At 43.3% G+C, this 16,879-nt stretch overlaps 1 protein-coding gene across 6 annotated transcripts in view; it reads right to left on the bottom strand.

Annotated features, from left to right (window-relative positions):
* Nucleotides 1-16,632, bottom strand: part of IQCM (IQ motif containing M) — a 122,302-nt gene extending 105,670 nt beyond the window's left edge. For 4 of the 6 annotated variants that reach the window (XM_061584684.1, XM_061584686.1, XM_061584685.1 and 1 more), the window contains exons 1-2: nt 16,497-16,632; nt 13,036-13,365 (exon numbers count right to left, since the gene is read on the bottom strand). In XM_061584684.1, the coding sequence (XP_061440668.1) occupies nt 13,036-13,365; nt 16,497-16,572 (406 nt within the window). In that variant the 5' untranslated portion in view covers nt 16,573-16,632. Of the gene's footprint in view, nt 1-361; nt 412-13,035; nt 13,366-16,496 lie in introns of all 6 variants that reach the window. The other 2 variants (XM_061584688.1, XM_061584689.1) reach the window with 2 other exon arrangements.
* Between the last annotated feature and the right edge of the window lie 247 nt (nt 16,633-16,879).

Raw genomic sequence — 16,879 nt, 5'->3', positions numbered from 1 at the left:
ATTTCTGGAATAAAGTTTTATGGAGAAAAACCCAGTCTTCAAGTCCTGAATCTGCTTCTCTCGTAGGGAGCCAAGAAAGTTATGCATTATCCATGATACAGATCCACTCTTCCTTTAACACAAAAGTGCTTACTTCTTGTGTAAAAAAAATAGTGTGCAGTGGCTTTGAAAAAAAAGACAAGACAAAGCCCAGCATCAGGGAAAGGCCTGCCTGTTCCAATGTCTGATTACTCCCAGGGGTGACTAGCCCCATACGGGCAAAAAAGCCAGCAACTCACCAATAGCAGGCAGTCCCCTCCAGCCGCCCCCTTAATCACAGAGTGTTAGCCCATTCTCCTACTTCCACATCATAATCACTTACTCTCTGGCTGTCTTCCTGCTTGGAGGCTGTTTTGCTGTGGCCTGGTCCCACTCCAGAAAGAAAGAAGAAAAGAAACAGCTTTTTTCCAAGCAATTTCCCATAGAATAATTGTATTCAGGCAGAGCGACATGACACACTGATCCTCAAAATAACCTTCTTTCCTTGAGTTTGCAAACACCTAGCCAATCAGGACAGTTATTTCCTGCAATTTGCATAAGGTGGTTCATTCCAAACCAACACCCACAACAAATTCATTGCAAGCACTTCAAAATATTTCCCCCTATTTTACTCTGATTGGTGTTCCTGGACCAATCAGAATTCTTGCAGGATGCTCTCAACCAATGACATTGTTGCTGCTGGGGCAGTTCTGTTCTGAGAGAATGGAGCTTAGCCAAAACACTACTTCAGAGCCTGAATCAACCAAAGAAATAATTAAATAATTAAAGATGGGATATGTATCACAGCATTTAACTTCATAGATGTTTACAGAAATGCAATTATAATGTCAGTGTCCCAGTTAAATACCTAGCAGAAGAATATTCCATTTGTAAATATGTCGTTTGGTCATTTCACAAGCTCTGTTTTAACAAGATTTGAAACATGTGCATCCAGATTCAATAAAAGTATAACAACAAGATTTGGGGGTTATCAGGAACTGCAGGAACTTCTCAGAACTCAATTTTATATATTAATAAATTAAAAGGGCTTTATTCTTTGAAATATAAAGACAGCACAGAGAGAAGAGCCAAAAGGCTTGATGGAATATGATTATGTCAACCTTTCTTCTCAGTTCTGTATTTGACTTTCAAGAATTATGCATACTCTATGAAAAAATGCATGTACAAACACACATACCCTTTCTCAGCTATTCATAGCCAGCCTTTTTCGTTTTGTCATATAGATTTTCTGTTTCCACAGCTGTGACTTTAGAGCTTGCTAGGATAGATATCAATTGATTTCTCACATTTATAGCAAGAAGTTAAGAAAAATCTCTCTTTGACCTAGAGCTCTAATATCTTTTTCATACATGATGAAGAGAAAAGGAATTTATGGCCCTTTTTTAATGCTATCCAGGCCTAACAAGTATTTTTCTGTAGTGAAATTGTTAACCAGTGAAGTGAAAATATATGTAATATAAATTAGAAGTGCTGTTCAAATGCCTACTCCTAAAAACACTGGTCTGATTTGCACAATGCAGTAAACCAATCTATAGCTTACCAGGACCATGCAAACATATGAGCTCCTGGAGAGGAGCTCACAGCCACTTTACTCCTCTCCAGTCTTTTTTTTACTCCTGCATCATGCTAAGCTAAGACAAAGTTTGGCTTAGCACACCATCTGAATCCAGGCTCATGGCTAAATTATGTCTGTCCTCACCATGAGCTGTAGCCAAGGTTATTCTTGGCTACAGCTGGTGGTTAACAAGATAGCTTAACCATGAACTGGGTTTCGATAGCATGCTAAGCCAAACCTTTGGGAAGAGGTAGCCACTCATTTCCTGTAAAATTGCTAACTGTTCTTACCAAAGCACACATTCTGAGACACAGAGTCATGCAAGTTCTGAACATTAAATTTGATCAGTTTTTAAAATTTGTTTAATTAAATATTTCTCATATTTATAAATGGCTTTTTGGCAGCAGCAAAAACAACAAATGCACCCGATGCATTGTACAGTGCAGATATCGAAATTGTGGGAGTTGCCGTGATGTGCTTTGACAGTGTACGTATGATGAGACACCAAACTTGGTTTGTCCACTGCAGCATTTATATAGCTTACATGTGGCACCATCTTGTAGCACCATAAAGACTAACCTATTTATTATTGCATAAGCTTTTGTGGACTACAGTCCACTTTATCAGATGTGTAAAGTTGCAGGTGCACACATGTAAGAGGAACTATCAACAGTAAGGTCAGAGAGAAATGAAATGCAGAAAAATGAAAACAGGAACAATTAGGTAATTATCAGTGGTAATTCACAAAAATGAAGCCCCACTTACCTGTGCAGCATGGATAAGCAGGGCATAGTTGCGAGGAGGGAGCGATGCTGCCACGGCCATCTTCGTTAAGGGCAATGTCATGTGTCGCAGCGTTATGCGTGTGTGACGTGCGGCAGGGAGGGGAGGGGCCATGGGCCTATTTAAGGCCAGGCCGCCCCTCCTACTTCCTCTTTCAGCAAGCGACACCCACCCCGCCCTCCCTCTTTTATAGTGTGTTCAATGGTCGCTTCAGGACCGAGTAGGAATTTTTACCCTGCCCACCCTTGTTTGGCGGGCAGGTTTTTTGCCTACTCCACACTGTGAGAGTGGGATGGAATCGGGTTAAGGGGCGTTGTGATTAATAGGTGAATTTGGCTAATTTGGCTATTTTGTTATGGTCGGAGTTTAATTGACCTAGGAGGGCAGTTTATAATTGGGGCACTGGTGTGGGAAGGAGCGGAAAGGGAAATAGGTAAGGACAGCTCAGTGGCCCCCTTAGACACCTTTGGAGGTGATTGGCGGTTCCAGAGGCCTGTCTGTCAGAGCTTTGCGGCTTGAGGGCAGGATATGGGCTGCTTTTGGGGCCAACTTAACTCATCCACCCGAGGGTTGTGCGGCCCCGGGGGGTGGTGACTTGAGAAGGCCCCCCTACTCACCTACTGGGTGTGGCTGGCGGAAGGGGTAAGCAGATGAGGCTTGTCCTTGTCCCCAGCAGGGGCTGGTCGCCCGTGAGCTGTATGGCAAGATGCTTGCTTATAGATAGTTCCGCACCTAGGTTTCCCTCTGCAGGTCACTTTAAAAGATGTTTTTGTATAGTTTAATAAAGTGGCCCTTGTGCAACCCAAGCTGATGTGTCCTTGTCTTATTTCACCCTTTCACTCGCAACACTTGTTGATTACACAGACAACCTTGCTTTGGTAAGCCCATTAACACATATAATGTGCTAAAAATCCTATTTTTTTCAGTCAATATGTGATAGCATTGAATCTCTTAATGCTTTGTAATTCAGTAGTGCATTTCATTTCATGCCATAATAAATTTGTCATTTAAGGTACCACAAAAAGTACAGCAAAAAACCTAAAGAGATGGGCACAGCAATCCAACTTGTTGGAGGCCAGTGGAGCAGAGCCCATGGAGGTGGAGCTGGAAGAAGGGGCCGTCTCATCCACCTGCCATTCAGGGGCTTCTGGGAAGGGAGAATGTTGGCAGCACCAGCAGGGCATAGCAGAAGAAAAGACAATACATGTTTCCTTCTGCCACCTCTTTTCCTGAAATATCAGCTACCAAGTCAAAGGGACATGGAAGGGAGCCGAATAGGACCTGGATGTAGTGTAAATCCTCCCTTCAGCTCCCCTTATGGGCTTCTCCAGAGGATCTCTGACTGAGCCAGCCAGGATGAGGAACTTATGCTGGTATAGCCTGGCTGAGCTGGGACCCAGCCAGCTCAGCCAGAGATCTGCCATATCCAACTCCCCTCAGCCTGGCATACATACTAGTTCAGGCTTTCCCAACTAGTGGGGCACCAAATGTTGTTGGACCACAACTCCCATCAGCTTCAGCCAGCATTGCCAATGGTCAGGAAAGATGGGAACTGTGGTCCAACAACATCTGGTGGCCCACTAGTTGGGAAAGGCTGTACTAGTTAGATCAGCCTTTCCCAACCAGTGTGCCTCCAGATGTTGTTGGACCACAATTCCCATCTTTCCTGACCATTGGCAATGCTGGCTGAGGCTGATGGGAGTTGTGGTCCAACAACATCTGGAGGCACACTGGTTGGGAAAGGCTGAGTTAGATTGTTCTCCAGCACAGCTGTTCTACTGAAAACTGGTTAAATATATAATTGCAGGGTAGATTAAATCCTATGCACACTTACTCAGAAGTAAGCCTCATTAAACTCAGTCGGAATTACTTTTGACTCATTGGGACTAGGATGTATAGGATTGTGCTGTAAAACCTGAAGAGGCCTGTGATGTCCTTCCCCTGGCACCACCTGTGAGGCTCTCACTCGTGGCTACCAGCAGTCAGGATCGTCATGTTTATTTTTACCTCTCTCCTCTCTAGCACAGATCTCAAAAGATCCCTCTGCTAGGCCACACTACCCAACACTCTGTGTACTCAATATAGCCTCTAGACTGTGCCTTAGTCTCTTCCTGGCTATATGATACCTTGTGTCGGTGTCTATCGGTAATTCCCAACCCCCCGAAACCTCTTGCCTATGAAGCTCACAGCTCTGGGTTGTTCTGTGGTACTGAATGCTGATACAATATCTCCTCCTCCTTTACCGCTGCAACCATTAGATACAATTTCTTCTCCAACCTTGGTTACCCTGCCTTCCACCCTGGTCTGTACACTCCAGCTAAGGAATCAGGCTTTAAGTAAACCAAGAAAATGTTTATTGTTCACACTAGGAATAACAAGATTACTTATATGTATTGCTGACAAGCATATGGTTTCATATATGATTCTCTTATGTTCTTACTTCTTAATATTTGCCTCAGAACTCCTAATCCAATCTCTCTCTACAACAACCTTCAACACCCATCACCTTCAACATCCACCACCAACCTCCACACTCAACATCCACCAAAACACCACCAAAACACCACCTCAACCACCCAGACTCAACTGTCATTCTCCCTTATATACCTTCAGCCATTCAAATACACAGCCAATCATCACCCAACATTCTACAGCCCATGTACTCCCCCTTCTCACTCACTCCACTTACCATGTTTCCTATAATAAACCTGCACTTACCATATATACATTATTTTCACATACAAGAACATCACAAGGCCCACACTTAGAAACAGACTAGTATAGGCAGGAGATAAAAGAGGTGAAAACTGCAATGCTTAAAGTTTATTATGGGGCAATGTTTTCTGAATGTAACATTGCCAATCCCATAGAAATATTTGCTAGTTAACTCCAAGCAAAATTTAAGCAAGAAACTAATTCAGAGTGCCACTCTTTGACATGTGCAATTTCAGAGGGAGATTAAAAGGGGCAAGCACCACAATCCCTGCCAAGTAGCTCATCCCCATGTGACCCCCAATTGTAAGATTCCTGTGGTTAGTCAAAGGGAAAGCACTTTTCCTATACACATTCTAACTGAATCATAAACTGATTTAGAAAAAGGCTGCAATCCTAAGCATGGTTATTTGAACGTTAACACCATCAAAATAGTTTCAGTTTATTTGGCATACTAGGTTATCAAGAAAACCATAGCAGAGACAAAAAAAGACAATATACATACACATACACACAAATTGTGCTTTTTAACATGAGAATATAAAAAACTCCATGAACAATCCAAAATAGTTAAAAACAGTTAAAAAGTTAAACATGCAGACAATTTTGACTCAGAACTCATCTCCCCCTTAATAACTGTGCCCTAGTTTTAATCACTACAGCACAGAACCTGGCTATATATCTTGTGATCTTTTGGGTTGAAGTCTGCCTTTAAAACTGAAACACAGAATTCATCTGAGTTCCCCAAATGTAGTGAAAGTACTGGGAAGATACATCGGGATCTTATGTCCCTATAAAAATTACATTATAGGAGAATGTGGGCTAACAGGCCAACTAAGTAATAGGACTTAATTTGGAGGAAATATAATTAGGTTGAGGTCGCTAATATGTTTTCTCCCCCCGCCCCGGTTCTGCCACTGTTCTTTGCAAACATGGCAGTGGGTACTGGACTTACTAACAATTGATGAATCTGCCAAGGGATCCTGTTGCAGGTATTGGGAACTTACACTATTGCACCCTGTGTTGGTGCACACAGAGGAGGAGCCCAGAACAATAGTCCTGGGTGATTTCAGTGTCCATACTGAGGCTGCCTCTAGTGTTCTGGCTCGGGACTTCATGGCCTCCATGACAACCATGGGGCTGTCTCAAGTTGTCACCAGTCTGACACATAGGGCAGGGCACACCCTCAACTTGTTTTTTGCTCCAGATGGAGTAAATGGTTGTGTGGAGATTGGGTGGATGGAAGTTGCTCCATTGTCATAGTCAGATCACTTCCCGCTGAAGTTTAGACTTACAGCTCCAATCATCCCCTGCAGGGGTGATGGAAAGTTTAAGTTGGTATGCCCCCAGAGACTAATGAAATCCACTGGATTCCTGAATGACCTGGGGGAGTTTCCAGTAGATTGAGCAGGTGACACTGCTGAAGCCCTTGTCACACTGTGGAACAACACACATTGGGCTCTTAACATGGCTGCCCCTGAGTGCCCTCTCTGGCATTGTGGAGCCCAGTTTGCACCTTGGTACACCAATGAACTAAGGGCAATGAAACAGGCTGGACAACGGCTAGAGCCAAAGTGGTGAAAACTGTGCTGTGAAGCTGATGGGGCACGAGTAAAACATCATAACTGTGGCTACTATGTGGTGGTGAGGACAGCAAAGACGACCCACTTCTCTTCCTCCATCGCATCCTCAAGTAGCCGTCCAGTGGAGCATTTTTGTATTGTAAGGTGTCTGTTGATATCAACTCCAGGAAATGGAGTTTTAGACCCTTTGGAGGCCCATTGTGAATTGTTTGCAAGGTTCTTTGTGGTTAATGTTGCTCGCCTCCATAGCAATCTTGATGCCCCATCCACATCTAGTGTAGTCCCCAGTGAGGCATCCAGTGCAACGTCTGCGGCAACTTCTTGGGATCAATTTCAGTTGATGCAGCCTGATGACATGGACAAGGTGCTTGTGGCAATACGACCAACAATGTGTCTTCTCAGCCTTGGTCCTTCTTGGCTTATTAAAGCTTGCTGAGGAGGTATGACTGAGTGGATCCAGGGTGTGGTCAACAAGTCTTTGTGGGAGGAAGTGATCCCAGCTGCCCTGAAAAAGATGATGATCTGACTGCTCCTGAAAAAGCCCACCCTGGACCCATTGGTTTGTGACAACTACCGTCTGGTTGCAAATACTGTACCCACTTTATAGGCAAGGTGATTGAAAGGGTTGTAGCACAGTAATTCAAGTACTCTTGGATGAAACAGATTATCTAGACCCATTCCAGTCTGTGTTTAGGCCTGGTTATGAGACTGAATCGGCCTTGGTTGCCTTGATGGATGACCATTATCGAGAGAATGACAGTGTGTGACATTGTTATTCTTACTTGATACCACTGACCATGGTATCCTTTTGAGCTAACTTGGTGAGATGGGTGTCAGAGGCCCTTACAATGGCTCCGATCCTATCCCCAGGGACATTTTCAGAGAATAGCACTGGGTGATTGTATTTCAGCCCCCTGGCAGTTGTGCTGTGGGGTGCAGCAGGGTGCCATCTTGTCCCCCCTTGCTCTTTAACATCTATATGAAGCCCTTGGGAGCAGTCATCAGGAGTTTTGGGCAAGGTGTCATCAGTACCCAGTTCTATTCCTCTGTAACATCTGAATCAGGAGAGGCTGTGCAAGCCCTGGACCGCTGCCTGGACTCGGTGGTGGGCTGGATGAGGGCCAATAAACTGAGTCTGAATCCTAGGAAGATGGAGAGGCTGTGAGTTCAGATAATTGCTCAGTTGCCTGCTTTGGATGGGGTCACGCTCCCTCTGAAAGAGCAGGTTTGTAGTCTGGGGGTGCTCCTGGATCCATCTTTGTCACTAGAGGCCCAGGTGGCCTCAGTGGCTAAAAATGCCTTTTACCAGCTTCGGCTGGTAAGAAGCTGTGGCTGTTTCTGGACAGGGATAGCCTGACCACTGTTGTCCATGCACTGGTAACCTCCAGGCTGGATTACTGTAATGTGCTCTATGTTGGGCTGCCCTTGAGGTTGGTCTGGAAGCTGCAGCTGGTGTAAAATACAGCAGTGCAACTGCTTAGTGGCAGGGCTGCTTCAGGTTTCTCAGGGTCCTTGGGCACAGATACCAGTGGGCCCCTTGTCTCCCTCCTTTCATCCTCAAACCATACTCCACCTCACTCTTGGCCCCACTACTTATGTTTTCCCATCTGCTCATGCCTTCTTCCATGTCCTCAAATATTTGTATCCTTTTTCTTTTTTTACCTTCTACTTCCTTTCACCTCCTCGTATTGCCTTTTTTACTCCTTCTCACCTTCCTTTTCATTTTGCTCACTTTCTTCCACCTTGTGTCATCTTCTCTGTCATTTAATTCACCTCTCTGTGACTCTTGCCCCCTCTTAATATAAACTTGCCTGAAATATAAATGAATAGGCAATCTAGGGAAGATTCATCACTCTGAGAACATTTGCTGTTTGCTGGATGAAGTTTGAAGAAACTCCCCAGATTTTCCCATGCTGAAGCAACTTATAGTTGTGGATCAAAACCAAGAAATATTTTTTCTTTCAGTTTATGACATCTTGCCATTTTACAATTCTTTTTAAAAGCCATAAGCCATTTTAATTTCAAATCAACATTGAAATGTTAAAGTTGCAGTCCTGTGCATCAAAATTTTACTTTACTTCTTAATAGACATGCATAGGATTTGCTTAGTAATTTAAGGTTAACTAAGATTCTCCTTACCTGGGGAACTAACTCTCCTCTCCCTTTCCTGCAATTTTTTTCTTTTTCCTTCACCTTCTATGGAAGCCTTTCTTTCCCTCTTTCACAACTACCTGTCTGTCTGCCCTCTCCTTGTGTCAGCTTGCCTGATATAATGTACAGAAAATAAATCTGAAAAAGTTTCAGTACCCTCAGATCTTAACATAGGCAGCAGTTGTTTGCTGTTGTCCTAAACCTACTTAGTTTGTAGTAAGTCCCATTTAATTGAATGTCTGATCCTTCTAAGCAAGCATTATGGGCAGATGGTGGGAAGGTAAGTGGCCTAGGCTGCAATCCAGTACATATCTACTCACAAGTAAGCTCCATTGGGTTCAACAGAATTTACTCCCAGGTAAGTGTGTATTGAATTGTAGCCCTACTGAGTGAATGAGCAGGCAGACAGGCTAGCCACTAGTCAGTGTGCAAGCAAGCATTACAATGCAACCCTAACTGCTTCTACTCAGAAGTAAGTCCTACAGAATTCAAAGGTGCTTACTCCCAGGTAAATGGAAATAGGATTGCACTCTTACTCCTAGTTGAAAAGCTGCAATAAGCCTATGCTCTGAGACTACTCTTAAGTAAATCCATGCAATACTAAGCACACATTTACCTACTGGTAAAACCCCATGGTTGAACCAGGAGACTTACTCCCAAAGAAAAACTACAAAGGATCAGGCTATAGAGTAGCCATGACTCTACCAGGGTACATTTGGGAGTAAGCATTATGACTGAATATTGGTAAGATTCACTTCCCAGTGAACCTGCTCAGAGAATTGGATTGCATGGGACAGCAGTTCAACCCTGCATGTACTTTAAGCTGGGAGTTTTTTTAAAAAAAAAAGAGGAAAAAGGAACTCCCCACCACAGCAGAACCCAAGAAGCTTTACTCTCTGAGTAAACCTGCTCAGGTGGTACAGCTGCAGCTGCAGGAAACCCAGTTCATGCTCTTAACCTGGGGGGGTGGCTATAAAGATAGGTGGAGCTCACAAAAATTATATATATGGGAGAAGGAAGAGAGGAGGGGGCAAAAATGAAAGAAAAAAGCCACTCCCATTAGGCTATATGGAGAGGAGATAGAATACAAGTGTGTACATACATCCCTGAGGAGCTGGGGTCTTGGGAAGGAGGCTACGAGAGCCCCTGGTCACTGCCAGGCTGGGCACGGAACCCCCCTGGGCCATCTACGGGGTGACACTGTCATGAGCTTTGTCAACCTGACGGAGTGGGTAAGTGAGCAAATGAATGCAGGGGAGGCCCCACTCAGCCAGGCATCAGGGCACAGAATGGGGAGGGGCCGAGCCAACTCTGAGGGGAAAGAAGGAGGCGGCAGAGAAAGGAGGAGAAGCACCAGTGTGGCACGGTTGGGCTCAGGCTGGTGATGGGCCCCTGTGTGCTCCTGGGCCCTCGGCCAGTGCCCCACCTGGCTGCCCACTAGTGCCAGGTCTGCTTACTGGGGCAGGGAATCACCAACATGTTACCCCACTACTGAAAGAATTACACTGGCTGCCCATTAGCAACCAAGTTAAATTCAAGGTTCTTATTTTGGTGTACAAATCCCTATGCAGTTTGGGACCAGAATATCTGAAAGATTGTCTTACCCCTTTTATCCCCAGTCAATCGTTGTGCTCTGCAGGTAAGGACCTCCTCCAGATACCATCTTAGCAGGAGGTCCATTCCACAAAACATAGGAAGCAGACTGTTAGTGTTGTGGCACCGACCCTTTATTTATATATATATATATATATATAAATAGGCCCTGAAAAGATAACAGAGATGGCGCCTGTCTAATATTTAAGGGGAGGGAATTCCACAGGGTAGGTGCCGCCACACTAAAGGTCCGTTTCCTATGTTGTGTGGAATGGACCTTCTGATAAGATGGTATCTGCAGGAAGGCATCACCTGCAGAATGCAGTGATTAACTGGGTATATAAGGGATAAGACGGGCTTTCAGGTATCCTGGTTCCAAGCTATATAGGCTTTGTACACCAAGACTAGAACCTTGAACTTGGCCTGGTAGCAAATGGGCAGCCAGTGCAGTTCTTTCAGCAGCGGAGTGACATGTTGGTGATACCCTGCCCCAGTGAGCAGTCTCGCAGCTGCATTTTGCACCAGCTGCAGCTTCCGGACCAACCTCAAGGGCAGCCCAACATAGAGCGCATTACTCTTTGCAATTCCCTCTCCTTAAATATTAAACAGGCACCATCTCTGTTATCTTTTCAGTACCTACTGAAGATCTTCCTCTTTCAACAAGCCTCTTAACTGGAGACCTTATCCCAGTCTGTGTCTGTGTTAGAATTGCTTTTAAGATGTTTTTTTTAAAAAGAAAAGAAAAATATGTTTTAATATGTTCTTAAGGATGTTTTGTCTTAATGTGGTTTAATGCTATTTGTTTTTAAGATGTTTTAGAGTGCTTTTAGCGTTTTGTTTGCCACCCTGGGCTCCTTCTGGGACAAAGGCCAGGATATACATTTAATTAATTAGTTAGTTAGTTAGTTAATTAATTAATACAAGTTATCATATTCTATGCCAGTTATAAGCCACAGATTTCTCTGCATATATATGATTTTATTACTAGGTCCTTTCTCCTGTAAAGGTGGCTGCTATTTCAGGCTCAGCTCATTCTAAATTAACAAATCATATTAGTTTCCCATTAATACACATTTTAATAATTGTACTGAAGCTTTTTAAAAAAAACCACTGAGTAGTAAGGATCAAGCTAAACATGGTAATTGAAAGGTAGCATGCTTGGTTTTTGAAGCAATAAATAGCCAGTACAAGTCCTCCTTTGCCAGATCTATGCCATGGAATAGTGGAGATTTTATTAAGTATTTGTGCACACATCCCACTGTCATCCTGAGTGAAATTACACATGCACTTGCACACTCTTGCTATTCATAATGGGATGAAAGCTCCCACTGGCAGCAATGGACACTTGGGCATCATTGCAAACTGGAGCCATAGGGGAACCAATTCTGATTGGAACCATGGCAGGCACAAGGGGCTAAAGCTCCCCTTTCCCCATGCCATATGGTGAGGGCGGAGCTGCACCAGCTTTTTTTAAAATCAAACTCACCAGAAGAAGCTACCTCACAAATGCCACTTGTAGTTTGGCCTTTAGTCCTATTAAATTCAGGGAGTTACTTCTGAGTAAACATTTAGGAGTGAGCTGCAAGTCATAAACAGGCAATGAAGAATGAAATTACAGAATATATCAGAGAATCACTTGAAATCAGTTCAGAGCTCCTGGAAAAAAGAATGAGATCTCTTGTTATGGGCAGGGGGTCCAGCTCAAAGCTGGTCCTGTCATTATGAAGAGTGAGGCCTTCACCTCAGGCAGCACCTCATGATGTTCGGTTTTGTGAAAGGGCAGCAAAATATTGGTTATTTAATTTATTATTATTGCATTTTTACTTCCAGGCAAGGGTGCCTGTGGGATTTTTTTTCTCAGGTGCCAAAATAGCTTCACTGGCTTTAAGTACTGTGTATCATGACTTGCAGGGGAAGGGTGCCATTTGCTACGCTGCCCCCAGCAGCAAATTGTCTTAAGCCAGCTCTGGTCTAGCAATAACGTTTGTGAGGCAAATTGCATGGTAATGGCTCAGGCTATCCATACAGAATTATTACAGGAATGCTTGGAATGTGGAAGCCAACAGCTTAAGAAGGTGACCCCCATGTCTGACTGAGAGGCTGATATTGTGTGTGTGCGAGAGAGAGAGACAACAGAAGCCATGGGGGGGATAGATAGAAGATGGGGGCAGCTTTGAGTTCTGGAAACACCTTCGATGTGCAGGTATTTCTGGAAACCTAGGGGGGTACTGAGAATATGAAAGCTATTTGCCTCCATTTATGCTCTACTTGTACATTTGTAAATAAATCAAAAGCACCATATGTTTGCAGAGATCTTTCTGTCTAAAAGAAGCTAAACCTGGGTTATTGCTGGCCCAGGACTCCTCACTGTTTGGGGAACTCAGGCACACCAACAATACACACACACATAGATAGAATTGTTGAATAGGGTGGAAATAGTGTGATGACCAACTTTCAGACATATGGACAACTGCTATGAATACTGACTTGCACTATGGATCCAATTCAGCCTAGCTGAATTATCTAATGGTGGAAAGAGCATCAAAATTTGGTCAATAGCTGTGTGCTATTATGGTTGAAAACTCATTAAATATGCTCACAAACAAATATACATCTCACCTTTTTTTCCTTCACACCATAGTAATTGTGATTGTGATACATTAGACCTCATCTTCATAGGACGTAATTTTATATTGCTTGGATACTGCCATGTATCAGAGTATGGCCTCAAAGGCAATTTGTTCAATATTGCTTCTAAAACGTTCTTGCTAACTGTTTTTTCTGTCTGCCTGGCTTCACTGGGTTTAGTCTCCACAGAAGATGTTAAACTAGCTGGAGCACTAGAAGGTCTTCCTAACACCTCAGGAATTTTGCCAACAGAAACCTTGTCCATCATACTTTCTCTTGACTCCTCGGAGATTTTGGTAAGAGTGAAGCGACTCATATTTGCTGTTGACAAAACAAATAAATATCATTATCATTAACTACAGTCTGAAATCACCACTGTTGCTCTGTGCTCTTTCAAGTCCATTATTCCTCAAAGATTGCAGAACAACATGGAGGTTTGGATTACCTTGAAATGGGGTTGAAAGCATCTTCTCCCTTAAGATCAGCAGAGGCTAATGAGGCAAAACCTTCACTGGAGGGGGAACTGTGAGGTGAAGCAGCCAGTACTATGGGAGTAGTCCACTGAGGCAACAATCCATTCAGCAGCCCATGCACTTCCATAGTGCTGGCTGTAGCACCCCGTACACACACACTATCCCCTATCAATGCCTCCCAGCAGCATTTCCCATCTATCACCATGGAATGCCTGATACCAGTTTTGTCTAAACCATCTCACTGCCTGCCACTGCTTATGATTCCCCCGCCCCAAGAGTTAAGATTAACCAGTGAACCTTGTTTCCTGGTACCATCTTTTTTGGATGCTAAATTGCCATCAACTCAGAGCAAGACTTTAGCGGCCCCTTAGCAGTGGGATGTTCTCCCATGGGAAACTTGATTGTCTACTTCATTTACTGGGAAGTGGGGAGGCAGATTTTTTATTCAATCATGCCTTTGAGACCTAGGCTCACTCCCGACTGTTTTTTGAATGCTATGATACCTTCATGGTTTTAAACTTTTTTTTGCAAACCACCCTGAAAACCCTGTGAGCAAAAGTGATATATATAAGTATCATATATAAATAAAACTGATGTTTTAACCAACAGCTTTAAGAAGAATCACACAGTTTAAATGAATTCCAATTCATAGCCATTTGACATGTTCAACCCTGTTTCTTCCTAGACTATGGTTTAGAAGTGACAGTTATTTCCATATCTGATTTTCCATTAAAATAATTCCCATTGTACAAAAATGACTGTCAAGCACTTTTGAACTCTGATAATCCCCTTGTATTAATTGTTATCCCTTTCTATGGTTTTTAGAAGCAATCACCACTTTTAGAAGTGTCTTACTTTCTTCCTAAATATAAATGGTTTATTCCTGTATTTCTCAAACTGTATTTCTCCGAAGAATTGTACAGACTTTTCCACACTCTACCACTACAACACCATACTGAAATAAATGGTTTTCGGAACTGTAGATCTTCACTGAATATATTTAGATTCTTGTCCTCATAAATTCCAGTTCTTCTCTCTTAGATAATGATAATGATAATAATACACCCTTCTTGAAAGAAAATAGGTACTGCTATGACAATTAAATTATTAAAAAACAAAAGTAGGGGCCTGGCAGAGCAGAAGTCAGGATCCATCTCATCCAGTAGTATCCTGTTTCCCACAGTAGCAAGTAGACAGATATCAAAATTCAAGGGGGCATAGCTCAACTTAACTCTTATTTGTCCTAGGTAAAGCATGATCTTCAAAATGTTTTAATAATGCTTTCTGTTGGTTAACCTGAAATAGAAGTAAGGCTAGGCCAACAGGTCTGTAATATCCAGGAGGCCCCTACGATCCCTTTTTACAAATTGGTGTTACATTGGCTACCATGAGTCCTCTGATAAAGAAGCTGACTTTAATTATGTTAATGACATAATATTTATGTTTTAAAAGATCAGCAACATCACCTTTTTCCTTTCTCCGGCTTTTTAAGTATTGGACAAGTTGGTTTTAACTCTCCTTCTGCTTTGTATTTGTGGTTCTGCTGCATGGATAGCCACTTTGATGCAATTTGATGTTGCTGGACTGCAACTTCTGTCAGCCCCAGCTAGCACAGCCAATGGTCAGGAATATTAGGAATTGCAGTCCAACAACATCCAGAGGACACCAAACCAGCTACCCCATTCTACTGTTTTACAGATCAATCAGATACAACAGGGATGGGGAACCTATGGCTTTTCAAATGTTACAAGTTCCCATCTTTGCTGTTATTATGCTGGGAAGGGAGATAAGATACTGGAACAGCAGCAATATAATTGCCCAGCCCAGGAAGGTAGTAGAAAAAAACACTGCTTGGAAAATCCCAAAACAGTGGGAAAGTGGCAGACATGCTGACAGAGTCCATAGAAATATTGGCAAAGCCCTCCAGTCAGAGGCTGAGCCAGCAAACCTACCCACATGCTGCCTACACATGGAGGAGCCAATGAACTAAGAACAATGGAGTCTTACCCCCAGTACACTTCACTACATCATAATATACACAACATGCAAAATGACACCACAGTACCTCCGCCCTATGTACCTCAGTGGCATGGGCAGCAACAACTTTGCTTTTGCCAGCTCACAGGCAATTCCCTTTCTGCCACTCATAAGGCCTGGACTGGAGGCATGCAGAGAGCACACACAACCCTCTTGGGAAAAGGGTCCTAGACCCTTGCAGGGAGGAAAAGAATCCTTTAACAAGCAGCCAAATGGGGGAGCCAAGATGAGCAACAAGAGCAGTCACAGATACACATGGACAGCAGCAGCCTGGGCCAGGGTGCCCATGTCTGGTAGACACCCAGGATTCACTTAACAAGGGAGGAGGAGTTTCTCCCAACCCTTGTCTTGGGAACCAACAACGAATTTGTTGCATGACCAGGGGATGGAGGGATGTGTTCCTCAAAGACATACAGCCAGCTGTCCACATTAATTTGATTGTCTTATTTGCAGATCTTCTAACTGTTATATTTTAACAAATATAAACTTTTCCCCATATATCTTGTCTTGAGTCTTCTTTCAGGGGGGTGTATGAGCAAGCAGCCAAATTGGGGAGCCAGATGAGCAACAAGAGCACTCGCAGATACACATGGATAGCAGCAGCCTCCAGTGGCTCAGTACATAGGGTACAGTGCTGAGGAGTAGCAGATGGGACTTCAAATCCCACTGGGGGAAAGGAAACACATGCCCCCAACACCTTTTTTTCATGCCTGGTCACATACAGTCATGTCAGGGGCAAAAAGAGAGGGAGCTCCCAGGACTCAAACCCACACTGTAAATACCAAAGAGCAGTTCCCTAACCACCCACTCAATGCAGCAGATAGGAATTAAAAACATTATGGGGCATTTCTCCTCCCCTCCCCTTGTAGCCTTGAGACCGAGTCATAAATCCCAGGAGCACAGGGGCTGCAGGAGAAGTTCTAGCTTACAGGAACTACTTACATTTTACATTTAGAGTTCCCAGGTTTGAATGCAGAATACAACCCCATGCTAGGAAAGTTTGGAGAGATCTCCACATATGAGCACACCTAGGTCAATCAGGAAGGCAGCTGCGTAGGCTAATAGGCTGGCTCCTGTGTGAGCCAACCAGCCCTTTTGGCCCACCTCCTCGTTGGCAACCCATGGCAACCTATTAAGCAGGTGTCATCATTGTAAAGTTTTTGATGCCTGCTAAAAAAAACCTTCTTGTATAAGCAAGCCTATTTAGCCATACAATTTTATTATGTACACTTGTTTTTAAAACTGTTTATTTTATCTATATTTTAATAAATTTAAAGTCAGTATTTTATTTATATTTTAATAATTGTAAAGTGAGTTTGTAATGA

This window comes from Rhineura floridana, chromosome 9, assembly GCF_030035675.1.
Source record: "Rhineura floridana isolate rRhiFlo1 chromosome 9, rRhiFlo1.hap2, whole genome shotgun sequence".
Classification (NCBI taxonomy): Eukaryota; Metazoa; Chordata; class Lepidosauria; order Squamata; family Rhineuridae; genus Rhineura; species Rhineura floridana.
The sequence above is the reverse complement of the archived record's forward strand: the minus strand, read 5'-3'. Positions and strand labels throughout refer to the sequence as shown.